Source organism: Tetrao urogallus (genome assembly GCF_951394365.1).
Source record: "Tetrao urogallus genome assembly, chromosome: 1".
Lineage (NCBI taxonomy): Eukaryota > Metazoa > Chordata > Aves > Galliformes > Phasianidae > Tetrao > Tetrao urogallus.
The window spans coordinates 62,833,634-62,851,449 of NC_136813.1; the positions used below are offsets into that span (position 1 = coordinate 62,833,634).

Consider the following 17,816-nt stretch of genomic DNA (forward strand, 5'->3'; position numbering starts at 1 on the left):
AAGTTACTAATGAATAGTAATAGACCTTTAAGACTTTAAAATGTGTGGCATGCAATATCAATTAAATGCAAATTAAAAGATCCCTGGCTCTTAACCATTTCTGAAGGTCATAGCAGCAAGGGATCTTGGCTCAAGGAGCAGCTGAACAGGGAGGAGATCCAGTGTTGATAGCTATGACATGGAAGGAAATTGTATTCAACAATGGTAGAACTTAGCAAGAAGCAGTGAAGCTGGAACGGGTTATCAAGCAGTCTGAAATATTTTGTAATTCAGTCTCACTTCAAGAGATGAGGCTTGGAGGAAAGTGACATGATGTTTTATATCCTGGAACAAGGAATGGTCGTCGGTCTCCCTCATTCTCAGTGGAGACTGTCGTGGGCAGTTGCAACTCTGAGAATGCTTTAGAGATGGAGGTGAGCAGCAGCAGAAGTCAGTGCCCGGCAGGATGCCATGGTGCAGAGTGATGGCACGAGCTTCTGGTGTGCAGGGGATGACACAAGGATGAGGAGCTGCCACTTTGCCCATCGCTTTGATGATATAAGGCTCTTCTCATTTTGATGCAGTGATACCGGAGCAAAGTTTGAGAACCTCTAGCCTACACAGTCTCCTTTCCCTTTCCCAACCAGCACAGTATGAATAAACACCTCTGCAGCCACAGTTATGAACACTGCTAAATGAACGGTCAGCATTTTACAGATGATTGCAGTCATTCGCGAGGGAGCAAGAGAATAAAAATGTGTGGGATGATGACTCCAATATGAGGACAGATGCTTATAATGCTGGGGATTAGGCAGAAAGAGGCTATTCATAAGAAAATAATCACCAAGTACAAAATCAGATACTGCACCTTCAGTGGGGAGACTTAGCAGTGGCAATTTTATCTCAAACGCATAAATTCCCCAAGATTTCTGCCATGACAGCTGACACACATGCCAGCAGAGCAGTTCATGCACTCTTATTTCATTTCACATTTGAAATTAATATTTTGTAGACGGTGGGATCAGAAATTGCTAGGAAATCAGAGAGAGAGAGTTAGTAAATAATTGCTAATCACACACAGAGAGCCTGGAAGGAACAGGGGCAAGGAGGCAAGAAATGGATTGGAAAATTGCAAGTAGCTCATTCAGAACTTTTATGCCCCAAATGTGTTTCCTCCTGTCACACAGAGTGTGATTAGCCATAAAACTTTGGCAAGTCCTCTGAGTGATTGGACTACTTAGGCTGGTGTTTAGGCGCAAGCCACTAAGTAGCTCATCACTCTTCCCTCTCCCTGAGTACATGTGCATTTTTACGTGGATTCCTTGCTCGGAAAGTCAGCTCACACTATTTTATTTCCTCTTTTAGAAGACTTTTTCTCGTTTCTAAGGAGGTATTACGTGTTCCCCTGCCCAAACACCGTGCTGACAGAGCCACTATGGACTCAGTGGTGCTGAGAGGTTTTCTTATAGGATCATAAAATTGTTTGAGTTGGATGGGACCCTTAAAGGTTATCTAGTCCAACACCCCTGCAGTGTACAAGGATGACTACAGCTGGATTCTTCCCACTCTATCGAGTAGTTTGAAATTTCTCCATTTGATTCAACTGGTTCTATTTTCCCATTTTTTCCCTCAGTTTGATTTCTGGTTCCCCTACCATGCCAGCCCTTGAGAACCACCTACGCTAACGGCATACACCCTCAGTTTGTATGAAGTTTAGGAAGGAGCAGGTCTAATCTCTAAGGTGCAACTCTACTTGGCAGGGTTTTCAGCCTCTCCGTAGAGGCTGATAGGTTTTCTCTTCTACTTGTGCTTTCATATGGATGTGTCTGACTAACACAACACATCCAGCCCCATATTTCATGTGCACACAGTAAAATATTTTCTCCCATCCCCTCCTTCTTGGGGAGATCCCTGGGGAAGGAGAAATGAACCTAGCCTCATGCAAATGGTGGAAGCCTTTTTTCAGCTTCTTCTCACAAAGAGAGTAATGGCTGCATTACCCGAAGAGGACTACCTTGCATTTCTAATGAGGTCGTCAGCGTAATAGGAATTTAGCAGAGCATTTAGCCAGTTTAAATGGTTTTGGAGAATGGCATAGACCAGCTTAGATGGATTTAAGCCAAGCACAGAGAACTTCTTCATAGCATCTATTTTTTATTGAAATTGCTAATTCTATTTCTATGGACTGAGTCAGTTTTTCAGGCATTTAAATTGTATGCTCTAGAATTAAATCTCACGTTGATATATATACTTCATTCCAGCATTAAGAACGTTAATATTTCAGCAGCCTGATTTTACTGGCCTTCTTCCTCTGTTTTTAATTAGATTTGACAGTATCCTATATAATCATGTTTTCCTACATATTTCTGTGTAGTAGAACTTACACAAACTATTTGTTGATGGGTTTTTACAACTTAAACATCATATATTCAAACTGAATTTCAGATGCTGCAAGCAATTCTTGCAGAGGTCTTACAAGCCGACTGAAAGCTCAGTTACAGCATTTATAAAATACCCTCTTGATCTACTTGTTTACCTCAATCCATACACTTCTGATTTGTTTTCTATAAAACAGGAATAAGTACTACACTTTTCAGGAAATATAAATGCATGAAATTATTTTAAAGTGAAAGATTTGCATCAGTTATGACACTAATACGAAAAATAATTTTGTAATCAGAAACCAATTAATTAAAAATTAATGCTGTATAAAAACAACTACTCCTGTATTTAGGATTAGCAAACAAAGCTGTCTGAAATACCTCTCTGGCTGTAGATGAGTAGCAAATATAACTGGCCATCTGTTATGTGCAGGTAACCAAGGTAATCACAACAATGTTTGTTCCCCTCTTTCTTCTTCTTTCTTTTCTTTTTTTTTTTTTTTTTCTTTTTTTTTTTAAATGAAAACCTGTTAATTTGCTTGTTAGAAAACTCCATCGTTCTTACCAGGCATATTTTTTCTACTGTTTGTGTTTTAGAAAGCTACTAAAAAGAGACAGAAAGTGAAGGTACCTTTGTCTTATTAGTGCATAAGTCAAATGACGTCTCTGAGCACCCCTAGCTGAAATAATCCCACTCACATAAGAGGACAGTTTGGATATGAAAGGCAGATTCCCAGCTGGCATTCTCTTTCATTTTGCTGGGAACAAGAGGTAAAGATCTTGCACAATGTGGTGCTTTCAGAAAGGACCGGGTTTTTTTCCCAGTGCTTTTTCTTCTCTCTTTATAGGTGCATCAGCTGTGACTTTAAACAGCTGGAGTCGGTCTGAAAGCCTCCTTGCATACCACTACTTAGAAAAGTACCTGTCTTCTTGCTGGGTTTCTGGTGATATTGAAATTAATGTCCGGTTCTTCAAAGGTCACTGCACATTTATAGGAAAGAAAACAAAATGTCAATATTATGTGTTAAAAAACAGATAATTTGCCCCAAAGCCATCTCATTCAGATGAGATGTTGCAGTATAAACTCAAATGAGCACTTAGGTATCCGATTTTCATATTTCATCACAGCTTTTTTCTTTGTAGGGTTCCTCTTCAGCTAAAATCAACATATTTTTCCACTACTGAGATCCATTTCCTACATAATGAGCAGACATCACAAAAGTCCTTAATAAACACGGTATTCTGATTGAGGTGCTACATAGCATTAAAATGGAACAGTACATCTGATCAGATTAGCACATTCATGAGATCCTTCACAAATTGCAAAGATGGTGACTTTTGCATTTTTTTAAGTGACAATTGCAACATGTACACGTTTGTGCCCTAGGCTTGCAAACCATTGGCATGTTCTCTCCTAAAGCAGTAGTGATAATGATTTATTTACTATTGATATTTGTCCTTTTACATTTCATTCTTTTTGCTCTAATTACTAGAATTATCATGGAAAAAACCTATCCAGCATTGTACTTTACTTTCCACCCTCCTTTTTGTAACCTCTTTTGAAGCCACTTCTCTTGCCCTTTGATTTGCAAGCCAAAAGGCAAGCTCTCTAATCACAAAACAAAACCACAGAGGCTGAGCCACTGATTTTTTGAGAGTTTTACATTTCAATAAGTAATTTGCAGAGGAAGGAAGGACTTCACGGCTTGTATCAGAAATAGTGCAGCCAGCAGGAGCAGGGAAGTGATCATCCCTCTGTATTTAGCCCTGGTGAGGCCGCACCTGTGTTCAGTTTTGGACTTCTCACTACAAAGAAAGACATTAAGGCCCTGGAGCATGTCCAGAGAAAGGAATGAAGCTGTAGAAGGGCTGGAGCACAAACCTTATGGGGAGTGAATGAGGGAACTGGGGTTGTTCAGGATGGAGAAGAGGAGGTTCAGGGGAGACCTTACTGCCCTCTACAATGACCTGAAGGGAGGTTGTGGTGAAGTGGGAGTCAGCCTCTTCTGGCTGAAAGCAGATACTCTCCAAGGTAGGGTTGTGTCATAAGTGTCGTAGCCTGGCTCCAGACTTTAAAAGTCACAGCTGATTCCCAAACTGCCTGATGATGACCTCCTCTGCCAGACATCACACCATTAACTTCTTCCCAAGCAATTCCTTCTCTAGCTCTTTCAAATCCAGAAGTCTCTGACTTGAGTCCTGGCTCTATCCTCCTACTTAGATGTTACTTCAATGTGACTTCCCAGAGGGAAAACTGGATGCCTTCCTGCTGTCTCCCAGACAGTTCTTGCTTAGGACTCTGCTTTCCAACAGCAACAAATCAGGATTTAAAAAAAAAGCAAAATAATGAAGCCACAAGTCTCAGCTTAACCATAAGTTTTGAACATAACTTCCACCATACCAAACCCTGGGTGCTTTTGACCATCTCCTGCTTAACATGATGGGATGAGCAGTAGAATTAGATGCCTCCCAGTCAACTTGTGGAACCATCATAGTAATTAGTCCCAGATAAAAGAGATTAGGCTTTCTGAGAAGCCATGTAAGAGATTTGGATGCTGAGTCATATTGAAATTGGCACAAATTGGGTATCAGTATCCTCTAGACTGCTTTCTGCCTATTTTCCACAATAGATATGTAGATCTTCACCCCCCTCCTTTCCCATTGAGTGGCACAGCACCCATGGCTGAAACCTCATAATTGGTTCCTTGAGAAAGAAACCAGCTGCCTTGCTGTGGCATTTTGCAATATCCCGAACTCATCCTCATTTCCTTTCATTACTACTCTACCTGTTACATTCTTGGCAGATAAAGGAGCAGATGCATTAATTAGAGAGCAGAGAGAGCTCCTGCCCAAGCCTCCCTCCCCTCACAGCCTCTGTGACCTCATGGAGATTTCACTAAAATATATATAATTAGGTTCTGTAAAGTAACTTCCTGACTACCCGGATCCATGCACTCTCTCTTCAAGTGCAGAAGCCCTAAGTGATGTGTGCTTTTCAAAGATGCATCCAGTACCACGTGATTTTTCCAGCTTTTGTTTACAAAGCAGTATTTACTCATCGTTTTACCTGTGCTTCACCATGCTAAAGTCAGGTGCATATCCGAAAATCTTGCCGAAGCTTAATGAGCAGGGTGGTGATGGTTTGATGGCTGGACTATATTATTTTAGTTGTCTTTTCCCACCATTATGATTCTTTGATTCTATGATTCTAAGCCATTTGCTGCCGTGGGTTTTGCATAATCTGAAAGAGGTATTAACTGTGGAGAGGCAGTGTTGAAGAAGCTGTGTTTGCAGGTTGACTTGTTTATGTTTGTCTGTCATTGTACTGGATTGCAGCATGCATGAAGAATTTCCATCCTGAGCAGGGGTTGATTTAAACATGATCTGAAGTGCTCTGCTAACAAACTTCACTCTTTACTGAATCTGTGCCGAAGTGCTTTTCAGATAAATTAAAAATTAGCATGACGTCTTGCAAGCTTTAAGTATTTTCCTTCTCTGTTGTTCCCCTCCTTTCTTCAAATAGGTTCTGCTGGTCCAGTTGTGGACTTCTTGTTTCAACCATCATCATTGTTGTGGGATAAGTGATTTGCAAAATTGTTTCTCAAAAGCATTCAGACTCAAAATTGATCTGGTTTCTTTAGGACATTTCCTGCAGACAGGCATCCCTCAAACTCCAATGCCTCCTCCTCCCTCCGGGTTGACTTCAGCCTGAGCTTTGAGAGCTGCCCAGATTTCTGCTCTGTGGTACAGATAGAGGTGAAGTTGCTGGTGACTGTTTGTTCAGTTCCAAGTAGTGCTCTGTAGATCAGGGCTCTGGGTCTGACTTGGCAGTGAAAGCAGCCTGGGAGTCCACCAGGACATTCAGGCACTGAAGTCATTCCTGCGCAGTAGGAAATCAGATCCTGCCTTTGCAAGGTAGAACTCTACGTCTGGCAAGCTTTCTTAACCTGATACATCCTTGTGACAAATATATGGATCAAGCAGGCCTGATCCCACTCTGGGGAAAAACGAAAAAGCAAGCAAGCAAGAAATCATTTTATGGTGACTTGCTTTTTCCTATCACCAGTATTTGGGGATTGTTTGTGCTCTTACAGTAGTTCCAAGAGGGGCCACGAGCCCTGGACAGGCACTGCTTTTCTTGGAAAGCAGCACTTCTAAAATGAGAAACAGACAAGAAAAATAAAGACAGGCTAAGATATACAAGCAGGGGAAGCCTAATGGGCCAGCACTGTGGTTTCTTGTTCCTTTTGTGTGGATGATCCTTGCACACACATCTTTTGTCTTGCCTAAAGCCCACTCCTATTTCCACACAACCTGGAGCCTTCAAAGCTTTGAAGTAACATCTAACCACAGGCTCACCCTGCGTGCTTTTTCAGATTGACACAAAAAGATGGGGCACTAGTAAGCATAGAGCTACTTTTTATTATAAGCTTTGTTTTTTAGCTTCTATTTAGGAGAAGAGCTAACAAGTTGAATCTTAAATAATGTACTAAACTACCATCTTTCTAGCAGGGATTCAAGAACCTAAAACAAAGGAATTATGGGCAACAACATCAGAAGTGCTCTACTTTTCACACAATAAGCAGATCTCTCTGTGCTCAAATAACGATCCCTGCAGATTTCATCTCGTATAATTACATAATGCTCAATTCCAAACTGGAGCTTTTTACAAATTTCTCAACACTAGTTTCTCAGGAATGCCCAAACAAATCTAACAACAACAACAACAAAAGAGCAACTATAATGTTGTTTGTTCCTAAGGACCCCCTGTGAACTTTGGGACCCAAAACCAACACAGATCTTACAACATTTACAGGAAGCATTCCCTCCCATATTTCAGCACCTGGAAGATGAATCCCATCTATCTCATAGAATGACAGAATTGTTTGAGTTGGATGGGATCCTTAAGGGTCATCTAGTTCAACTCTCCTGCAATGAACAGGGACACCTACAGCTACATCAGCTTGCTCAGAGCCCTGTCCAGACTCATCATGAGCATCTCCAGGGATGGGGCACCTACCACCTCTCTGAGCAACATGTGCCAGTGCCTCAGCACCCTTATTTAGAAAACTTCTTTCCTATATCTGATCTGGATCTCCCCGCTTTTAGTTTGGAACCATTTCCCCTTGTCCTATCACAACATATCCCCTTGTCCTATCCTACTAAAGAGTCTGTCCTCTTCTTTCTTACAGACTCTCTTTAGATACTGAAAGGTATTTTTAGATATCTGTCCCACTTGCTGAGTGTTTTCCTGGCTGTGGGCATAATTCCTGATGAAACACCAGAGACTTGCTGTAAGGTTGTCAGCATAATGGGTGTCTTGAGGTGTCTGCATCACTACAAGATTTTTTTTTTAATTTTCTGTGTGGGTTTTCCGGGGAAAAATCTCAACATAAGTATAATTGAACGGGGGGGGGGAAGGGGAGGAGAAGGGGAAAGAAGGCATGAATCTGTAAGAGGTGAGAGAACAAGAGTTCTTGTTCCACCCCTGTTCTTGTTCTGGTACACCTACATCCTCCCAAAGGTGCTGCAGGGAAACAGGGACACAACTTCGAGAGCAGCGGCTGTGCACACAGCTGTGCACAGTGCCAACAGTGGCCAGTCTCAAGAAGCAGGGAGAGGCTCAGAACTCTTTTCAGACCTGGCACACCATGCAGCCCATTTAAGAGACCCGCTTTTCAGGCACACTCTTGGAAGATCCAGGCGCAGGAACGAGGAGGTGGTTTGAAATTACTACATATGTCTTCTTGATATATTTACACTCCAGGGACCACCCACGTCACAGAATGTGTTTAAATTGTTCCCCAAGCTTTCTTCTGGAATTGAGGCTAAATTACAGATTCCCTTTTCCCAGGACGCAAGAAAAATTAGCAACTTTCTGAATGATTATTATTATTACAGGGGTGGATTTTTTTAAATAGATCCCATTCTTGAAAACCTTTCAAGCGCTGGGGGAAAGATTTGCACCTCCTCAGCTCTTTTAACTGCTGGTTACTTAACCTTAGCTAGTAAAAAAATGCATGCAAGTAAAGACAAACTCCTCTTTTTTGAGAGCCAGTTGAAGCAAATTGAGGAAAGGTTATGGGAAAGGAGGATGAAATCCCCTTTAGAAAAGATGCATTATTTTCTATATTAATATGACTGTGAACTCCTTGTGCATACTCCTGTGCACTGAGATAATACATTTCAGTTTTAATCGTTTCAGTCAATGTCAATCTTACATCAACCAGGCAATAAAGTAAAAATGGCCTTTGGGAAGCATCAGTGAATCTTACTTTGTGCTGCAGTACTGCCAGTGTAAATACCTACTTGTGTTTTGTGAGCTCAAAGCCAACCGGAGCAAAATTTTCCTTTCAGAGAGACTACTGACCTGTCAGCATCAAAAATATTATTCTTAGCACATGAAAATTGTTTGTCGGTGATTGTAATAAAAATAATCTTTGCAAAATCCATTATTACTCTAGTAAACATTTTCCCTTAGGCACCAACTGTAGGAAATGAATTAAGAAGTTGATAGGAATTGTCTAAGAAAAAATTACAAAGACAGTGTCACTTCTACAATATTACTGGCATAAAATATATTTTCTATTTCAATTACTTTTTTTTTACAGTAGCTCAGAGATCTGAAACATTTTGGTAAATCATAACTATAACTGATTTTACTGTTTGCTTTCCAGAATGCTAGAAGATGATCTGAAGTTAAGCAGCGATGAAGAGGAGAATGACCAGGTAAGAACCAGACAAGAACCGTGTAACTTGCAGCATGTTTCTTGTCGAGACAGAGATACTGCAAATATTTTGCTAATGCTTTTTCAAAATATACATCAAGGTTATCAAAATACATGAAAGTACTGTAAATGGAGTAACAGATGTTCTTGCTCTGCACCAAACTGCATGTGCTAACTGCTGTATTTGTGGGGAATGTTCTGCGGGGGTCTTGATTTATTACCTTGATGCAACCCAGAAGGTTTTCGTATCAGTCTCCTCCTGATTGGATTTTGTTTTGTTTTAAAGAGCAGCCAAGGAGGGAAGAAACAGGAATTTGGATTAGGGATTGAGGCCAAACTCTTTGAGCACAAGCTGGGCCATAGCGGCCAGCCCCTGGGCAGCCTACCTGCCTAGAACCCTGGCTGGTCATCCATGGAACAGTCACTAGGACACTTTCCTGAGCTTTAAGGACCCCAAAATGCCTGCCTGGGAGCACATACTTCTCCAAATGTTTTCTATGGGTCAGGAGAGCTGGATTTTTTTTCAGGTTGGGGGTCTGTGCTCACCAGAGTAGAGCTGGATCTTGATTTTTGTGTGGCCAACCGAATTCCTAGTTGCCAGATTTTACTATCACAAGCTCTCTCCCAATATACTGGTATGGATTTGGTGAGGAATGGGAGAGCAAGAGCGACTTTCCTTTCTCCTTGCCCTAAAATGCACATCCCATGACTCCACCAAAGTATGAGGAGGAGGAGACATTGCCCTGGTTGCACCTCACAAGTGGCTCCAGGCTGAGATACAACGCAGCTTTCAAATGTGATTTTTTTTCAATTGAGGATAACTGGAGCTATCTAGACTTCTGAAATTCGGGACCTTAGGCAAATAACTCTAGGTATGTAGGCCTGAAGCTCTTCCAGGTTTTATTTTAACTGTTGTTATTAGAAGTTTGTATTTTACAATATATTCCAAGCAACAAGTAAGTCAAAGCCTTTTCATATTTATATTAAACCATTATTTCATCTATTTTGAGCAAAGCTTTATCGTATTAAGAAGATTCAGCACATGGAATCAATTATTTACATATTTATGCAATTTCCTTTTGTTTAATACATTTCATCTCAAAACACTTCACATTTAATTATTCTTTCTGCTTGTCTAGATAGTTTAAAGTACAGCACACAGACAGCGTAGGGAGACATCCAGTGAGGGACAAGAAGGGTTGTCTGACGAGTAACAAGCACATGGTTACACCATGGGGCTGGCAGGGGGATGATGTGTGTGGAAGGGGGGATGCAGAGATGGGAGGCACAGATCATCCCAGGAGTAGGGCACAAGGAGGGATCCCCCCTAATACTGAGCATCCTGCAGCAGGGATAGCCTGTGCTCAGGTTGCTCTCTTTGTGCCACACCAGATCTTCACTCAGCAATGAGAGCTTCACAGAGCGTTTGCTCCAGCCCAAGACTTTCTCCTCTATACTTCTGTACTATATCTATCTTACCAGCACCCAGAGCCAAGCAGCATTTGTCATCAGCACAGCAAGGAGCAGAGCCAAAGTCCCATTGCTAAGTGTCAGTCATTACATGAGCAGCCTTTAGCAGCTACACTGGCGTGGTTCCCTCTCTCTAAAATGGAATAGCTGCATTTTTTTTCTAACTTGGCTGTATAGACAAAAAGCTCCTGAGGGCACAGGTTGCCTCTGGCTATACAAAATGCTTTGCAGAACCTCACTTGAGACCTGCAGGTTTGCTTAATGAACAACCCTAAATGATTATGTCTGTTGGATAAACAAAAGACAAAGTTTTCATCTACTGAGCAGGAAATGGGCCCAAAAAAGAATAACACAGACCCACTCTTTCAAATAAATAACATGGATCCACATCTAAATGTCAGAGGAAGAACCCATTTTCTTTCACTTTTTAATTCCGAAGCTCTTTAATCTCAAATCTCCTCCTGAGCTCAGGAGCAGGAAAGAAGGAAATCAAAGATGAAGGGATAGGAACCATACATGAGTAATTCTCAGATATTCCTTACTGAATTAATTGACCTTTCAGCAATCATACTCGTTTAAGTAGTCCAATTTCTTAAATAGCTGAAGATGAACTGTGCAAGAGCTGGGAAGCTTTTCTTTTTGTTAATTCCTAGATGAGGAAGTTTGGGGTAAAAAAAAAAAAAATTGAAAACCTAGAAGGCAATTTTGTGCATGCATTTGAAATTGCCAGGCAGCAAATGGAATGTCTCTGCAGGAGTGCAGACAGGGACAGGTGCTACCGCAGTCCTACGGCTGGTATTTGGAGGGTTGTGCACGACCCAGAGAATGTGAGCAATGGGCAAGAGAGGCCAAATGCAAGACAGGGGCATGATGAAGAGCCTCAGGATCCCAAATGTTCCCTCCATGCCAGCAATTAAGGTAGCAAGATTCATAGACCCAGGAGAGGTGAAGGAGGCTGGGTTTCAGCCGAGTATGTGTATGCCCACAGTAATGACATTATCCACACATATTAGTCTCTTAATTTTAATTACATAAATGTATTTTTCCTCTTTAATGAGCGTAGTTTATCCATTTAAACTGATCATTTTAATTTTACAGGCAGTGATCATAGAATCTAATATGCAGAGGGAAAATTTCCTGTTGGCATATTTTACATCACACAGATTGAAGAAAATATACTTTTTAATCCCCAATCAATATCTGAAGAGCAAGCAATTAACAGATACCGAGGTGGTTAACATAAATCTGCAAGTTAAAGAGCCAATTCATTTTGATTTATAACACAGTGTAATAATTTCACCATCATCTCTCCCAGAAAGCATCTGAAGCTTTGTAGCATGAAGATGTCAAAATTGTACTTAAGATTGTTCAGAATGCTGAATTGTAGTGGTTATTGCCTTCAGGTTCCTTGAAGTGTGGCACAGCACATGAAGCAGTCCCCATTATAATACCCTGCTCTTCTCTGTAGAGGTCACTGGATAACTTAAATCAGTCTTGGGTGAAATATTAAAAGGAGATTGTCAATTGTAACACGAACAATTCTTTTCCCTCTACTCGTCCTTTTACAATATGAGAATTTTGTAATAGCAAGTAGTTCCTTTAAGGGGAAAAAGATCCCTGGATTCATTTGTGCAATTCTTGTCAATCAATAGCCAAATAAATTAACTGACTGGTACACATACATGGAATAATAATCTAACATATTTTTGCAGCCCCAGTCTGCTTCCTTGCATGCATTTTTTCTGTGCGGGATCAGGTTGGTTGCCGCTGAAGTTTTGTGGCTGTGAAAATTTATTACCCACAGAGTCAATCTGCGTTCTGGCTGCCAAGTCTGAATAAATAGAGTCATTGTGCTTGTCTGGAATATGTAACCAAAGTTCATCCAGTCAGCTTGACTTTCACATCCCATGAGATTCATAAAAGCCAACACCCTGGTATGTGCTCTTGATTCCTGCCAAAATTTTGTAAAATTGTATAAACAGAAGTTGAAGAAGCAATCAGAACACCCTCCCAGGGACGCAGCTCCAAACTCAATCCCCTGCTGTATCTTGAAAGGAAAAACGGAGTCTTAGTCCTTTTTTTTTTTTTCTTTTTTTTTTTTTCTTTTTAAACATCTCATGGCCACAGCAAAAGAAGGTGGGGGGTGAGGGCACCCGTGGCACATGGAGTGCAGGGAGGCAGTGAGCTATGATGCTCTTGGGTATTTTCATGCTGGTTTTCTCCCTGCGTGTAAAAAAGAGTGAAGGCAATGCCTGCCAGGGAGTCGCTGCCTTCCCACTGAAGGGAGAGGACAGGCATCCCTACAGGATCTCAGGCAGCCTGAGACCACCCAGCCCTTCTGCAGGGTGGCCAAAACCAACTGAGCCCATATCCCTCCATGGGAGACCTCAAGGGAAGAGTAGCCTCAAGGAAGGTTATGAGAAACAACTTCAGTGCAGAGAAATAAACTCTTAGGAGCATGATTTGACCCAGAGCTGCTGGGGGCTGGCCCTACCCATCACAGCCTGGGGACAGCCAGAGAATGCTTCTAGTCCAGGGGTACACCATGCTTGTTGGCCATAGCCAAGATGGAGAGCTTAGTGCTGATTCAGGTTGTTCCCACAGCTCTAGTGGGAACATCTGTGCCCATGCTTCCCCTCATCACACGTCTGCTTAAGGTCTCAGAGCAAAAACTGCTTGTTTCTGGCAGAACTGTCTGCCAGACAAATCCACCCTGTTGACGCAACAGGATAAAAGTCCATCCCCATGGACAGTGGCAGTCAGTGTGGCCACATAAGTAGCACTGAGAAATGATTTATTTATCAGGTCCAAAAACTGCACTTCAGTGGTAGCCAGAAACAAGTGAGACTGAATGCATTTATCTTTATAATAAGGTGCAGGACTTTTTCCTCTCCTATCTGGATATGGACCAACAGTCTTCAAAAACTTACAAATTACATTGAAATGAGCAATTATACATACACTTTCTTCCAGAAAGGGTAATTTTTAGCAGAGTCTAGATAAGCACTATTTCTTCATATGGAATCTAATATTGTAGCTAATTTGAATTAACCTGCAAAGGATTTTGAAAGAAATTGCAGAAGGGACAAAGTGGCTATAAGCTTTCTTTCCATCAAACCTCCTCTGGTACAATGGCACTTTCTGAGCTTTCTGATGTCGAAGATCAGCCAAGTGAAGAGCAGAGCCAGGTACATCCAGAAAGAGCAGCCAGATCAGGCAAATTATAGCATGGCCCTGTTCATAACGAAGACTATTTTTAGGCAGCACTAATTGTGTGCACATATGCTGCATCCAACTATATTAACCACATTAAGTCATTTTAGTGTTGTGCTCCCTTATTCACCTCTTCATCAGTGCAATATTCAATGCTTGATCAGAAGTGAAAATGAGCAGAAGATTGAAGATGAGAACACAGTCCTGAAGAAAGCAAAAGGAAAAGCAAAAGAAAGGATTGAACCTGCATCTTTGCTGCAAATATGCTTAACTTTCAAAAAATGCCCAGATAAACTTGAAGAAAAATCCTTCTGATGAGAAGTTTCTCACTGCACTGAGTCAGGGAAGCTTACTTCATGAACCCTGCCCAATGCGAGTCTAATTGCAAAACAAAACTGTGCAAAGCAGAGATAAGCAAAAACAGGAAAATGTAAGTTTAGGGTTAAGGAGTAGCTGGACCCTCAGGTGCTTTTGTTCTTAATCCAAATGGCCTGCACTGCCATCTGTCACTGCAACACAAGTGAATTTTCAGACCAGAGGAACTGCCTTTGTAACAGCCTTTCTTAACTCGGCTAAGTCCATTATTTCCTGTGTATTAGAGAACCAATCCTTTGGTATCCAACACAGCTAAAATCCAGAGCAAGGTTTAAGCCAACTGAGCCAAGCCTTTCTTTGGTTTGCCAGCTCTGATTTTATAATCTCTGTGACATCTAAATTTGCACTTCTACCAGGCATGACAAGAAGACCAAGACTGCTTCACTGAAACTGTCGGATAGAACAAAATAAGTGCTCGGTCTTGTCCTGCCAAACTTGGCTCACATCACTGCCTATCTTACAAAATCAGAGTCACTGTCTGTCATGCACTGGCAGGCAGGATCTAGCTCTAAATATGAATGCTGCCACTGTGGATGACAGTTGGGGATCAGCCTGACTCTTGGACATGCACAAAATCCAGGCAAATTCAAACACAGCACTCTGATCTCTGTGTGAATCTCTAAAAATAGACTGGAAAATAAAATACAGGTGCTTTTCTTTATTTCTACATGTTGATACTGCAACTAAACTAAGTTATAGTTCAAGAACAACTTCTAGGCCTGTCCCTTCCTTCTGGTATTACCCTTGTCAACCTTATGCTTTTTTAACTACATCCTGTAACTTCCTCAACCACCTTCTTGCTGTCTTTGGTTAGATTTTTCCCTGGTGAAATGGAATTCCTCTATGAACACCTGTTGTGATGGCCATGGGAACATATGATGCAATTGATTCAGCAATGCCTGCTGATTTGAAGCATAAGGAGGGATTATCCCCTATATCTCCAGAGTTGCTTTCCCTCGTCCTTGCACAAATGTTTGTAAAACCTCACTGAATTAGTTTCACCATTTAGCAGCTCATGCTGCCACAGGGAGAGCCCTTGCTGCAGTCAGCCACTGCCTCTGGGCCTGTGCCCCACACAGGGGTGGCCATAAACCTCTGTTTGCCTTCAGGGAAATTCATTGCAGCTTGCCTGCAGGAGGACTGTTAAATAACCCACAGCCACAGATAATTTAGAGCACAAATTAAGGTTGTTTGCAATACCACAGCTATTACGGGCTGTAATAGGAGAGCATACCCTTGACACGTTCGGGAGCCCAAAGGGCACGTGCTTGCTTACTCCACTGCATGGTTTCTCCGTTGCTGTACCTGTCTGCCCCTTTCAGCCTGTGAGCTTTTAGCACCAGCCAAGCTTTGGGAAGCCACTGGCACCAGCCCTGCACAAGTGAAGCAGAAGGCAGAGCCACAGCTCCACCAGCTGCGCTCCCCCTGGGCACACAGCCCTGGCTGGGGAGGTGCTGACAGCTGTGGTGGCTTCACCCTGACGAACAGCTGAACTCCACACACCACACTCATTGCCCCTCCTCAATGGAACAGGATGCGAAATAGCATGGAAAAGGGCTAAAGGGTTGAGATAGGACAGAATGATCACCAGCTAGTTACAGTCACAGGCAAAACAGACTTGGCATAAGGAAATGAAGGCTGTGATCAGTTCATAATGCTTTATCTCTGTCACTCCTCCATCTCTACTCTCTGCCCCTGCTCCCTAAGGGTCCTCACAGGTGGCACAGCTCTTCCAGCTCTCCTGCCCCATTGTGGGCCCCCTCTGCACAGGCTGCAGCTCCGGCCCAGGACGTTCCTGTGGGGGTATCCATGGACTGTGCATCTCCAGGCCTCATTCACTGCTGCCCCATGGGCTCCTCACATAAGCACAGAATTGCAGGGGTTGGAAGGGACCTCAAAATATCATCAAGTCCAACCGCCCTGCCAAAGCAGATACTCTACAACAGATCATGCACGTAGGCATCCAGATGTGTCTTGAATATCTCCATAGAAGGAGACTCCACAACCCCTCTGGGCAACCTGTTCCAGTGCTCTGTCACCCTTACCATAGAGTTCTTCCACATGTTAATACAAAACTTCCTATGCTCAAGTTTTAGGCCACTACTCCTTGTCCTGTCATTACATGCCACCAAGAAGAGCCTGGTCTCATCCATTTGCCTCCCAGCTCCCTTCAGATATTTATAAATATTTATCAGATCCCTTCTCAGTCTTCATTTCCCTAAGCAGAACAGACCCAGGTTACTCAGCCTTTCCTATCTGGGAGATGCTCCAGGCCCTTCATCATCTTTGTGGCACTCCACTGGACTCCTTCTAGGAGATCCCTGTCTTTTTTGAGCTGAGAAGCCCATAATTGGACACAGTAGTCTAAATGTGGCCTCACCAGGGCAGAGAAGAGGGATAAGATCACCTCCCTCAACCTTCTGACCACACTCTCTTTAATGCACCCCATGATGCCATTGGCCTTCTTGACCACCAGGGCACACTGCTGGCTCATGGCCAGCCTACTGCCACCAGGACCACTGGGTCCCTCTCTGCAGAGCTCCTCTCCAGCAGGTCAGCCCCTAACCTGTATTGATGCATGTGATTATTCCTCCCAAGGTGCAAGGCTCTACACTTGCTCATGTTAAACCTCATCAGGTTCCTTCCTGCCTAACTCTCCAGTCAGCTGAGCTCTTGTTGAATGACATCACAGCCTTCTGGTGCGTCAGCCAATCCTCCCAGCTTTGTATCATCAGCAATCTTGCTGAGGGTGGACTCTATCCCTTCATCCAGACCACTGATGAATATGCTAGTCAAGACTGGACCCAGAACGAATCCCTGGGGATCACCACTAGTTAGAGGCCTCCAACCACACCCTGCACCACTGATGACCATCCTCTGAGCTCTGCCAGTCAGCCAGTTCTCAGACCACCTCACCATGCATTCATCTATCCTACATTTTCTGTTTCATAACAAGGATGCTGTGGGAGATGCTGTCAGGTGCCTTGCTGAAGTGAAGGTACATAATGGCCACTGCTCTCCCCACACTGCTAGTTACAGGCCTCCAACCAGACTCTGCACCAGTGGTAATGACATCATAGAAGGCTACCAGGTTCGTCTTTCATGGCTACACATGGACATCTGCACTGTACAGTGCATGTGGACTGCAGAGGATGGCCTGTTCCTCCATGGGCTTCTTCTGCGTGCCTGGAGCACCTCCTGCCCACCTGCTGCACTGGCCTCTGTGGATGCAAGAAAAGAAAAGAAACATGGAAAAAGGAAGAGGTTAAAGAAATAAGAAATTAATGGAGAAAAGAAATTGTAAGAAAACGTCATTGTAAAAGGGGCAGTGGTTATGTTAGACTTGAAGAAAAACAAGGAAAACAGACAGTTGCTAATTCATCAAAACTGAGATTTAAATAAAATGGACTGAGGAAACATTGCTACAACTTCTCCTGCACAAAATCATGCTCCTTTGAAGTCCACAGGAGGTGACCCACTGGTTTCAGTCAGCTTAGGAAGTTATCCACTGTTTTCTTTTTTACTGCTAGCACAATCCAAGCACTACCACTTGGGTAGTAAGAAATGCTTCACAGACGGTTGACATAGCACCTTACTGGGCAGATTTACCAGTATATAGGGAACTAACGCTTGCATTACCCTCATTTTCACATACATGGAATTTCAGATA

At 42.6% G+C, this 17,816-nt stretch overlaps 1 protein-coding gene across 1 annotated transcript in view; it reads left to right on the plus strand.

The window, feature by feature from the left end:
• AFF3 (ALF transcription elongation factor 3) overlaps positions 1-17,816 on the plus strand; it is a gene marked incomplete at both ends in the record, with an annotated part of 316,850 nt that overhangs the window by 221,525 nt on the left and 77,509 nt on the right. The window contains one exon of the mRNA XM_079544079.1: positions 9,038-9,089. Coding sequence (XP_079400205.1) covers positions 9,038-9,089 — 52 coding nt within the window. The remainder of the gene's footprint in view (positions 1-9,037; positions 9,090-17,816) is intronic.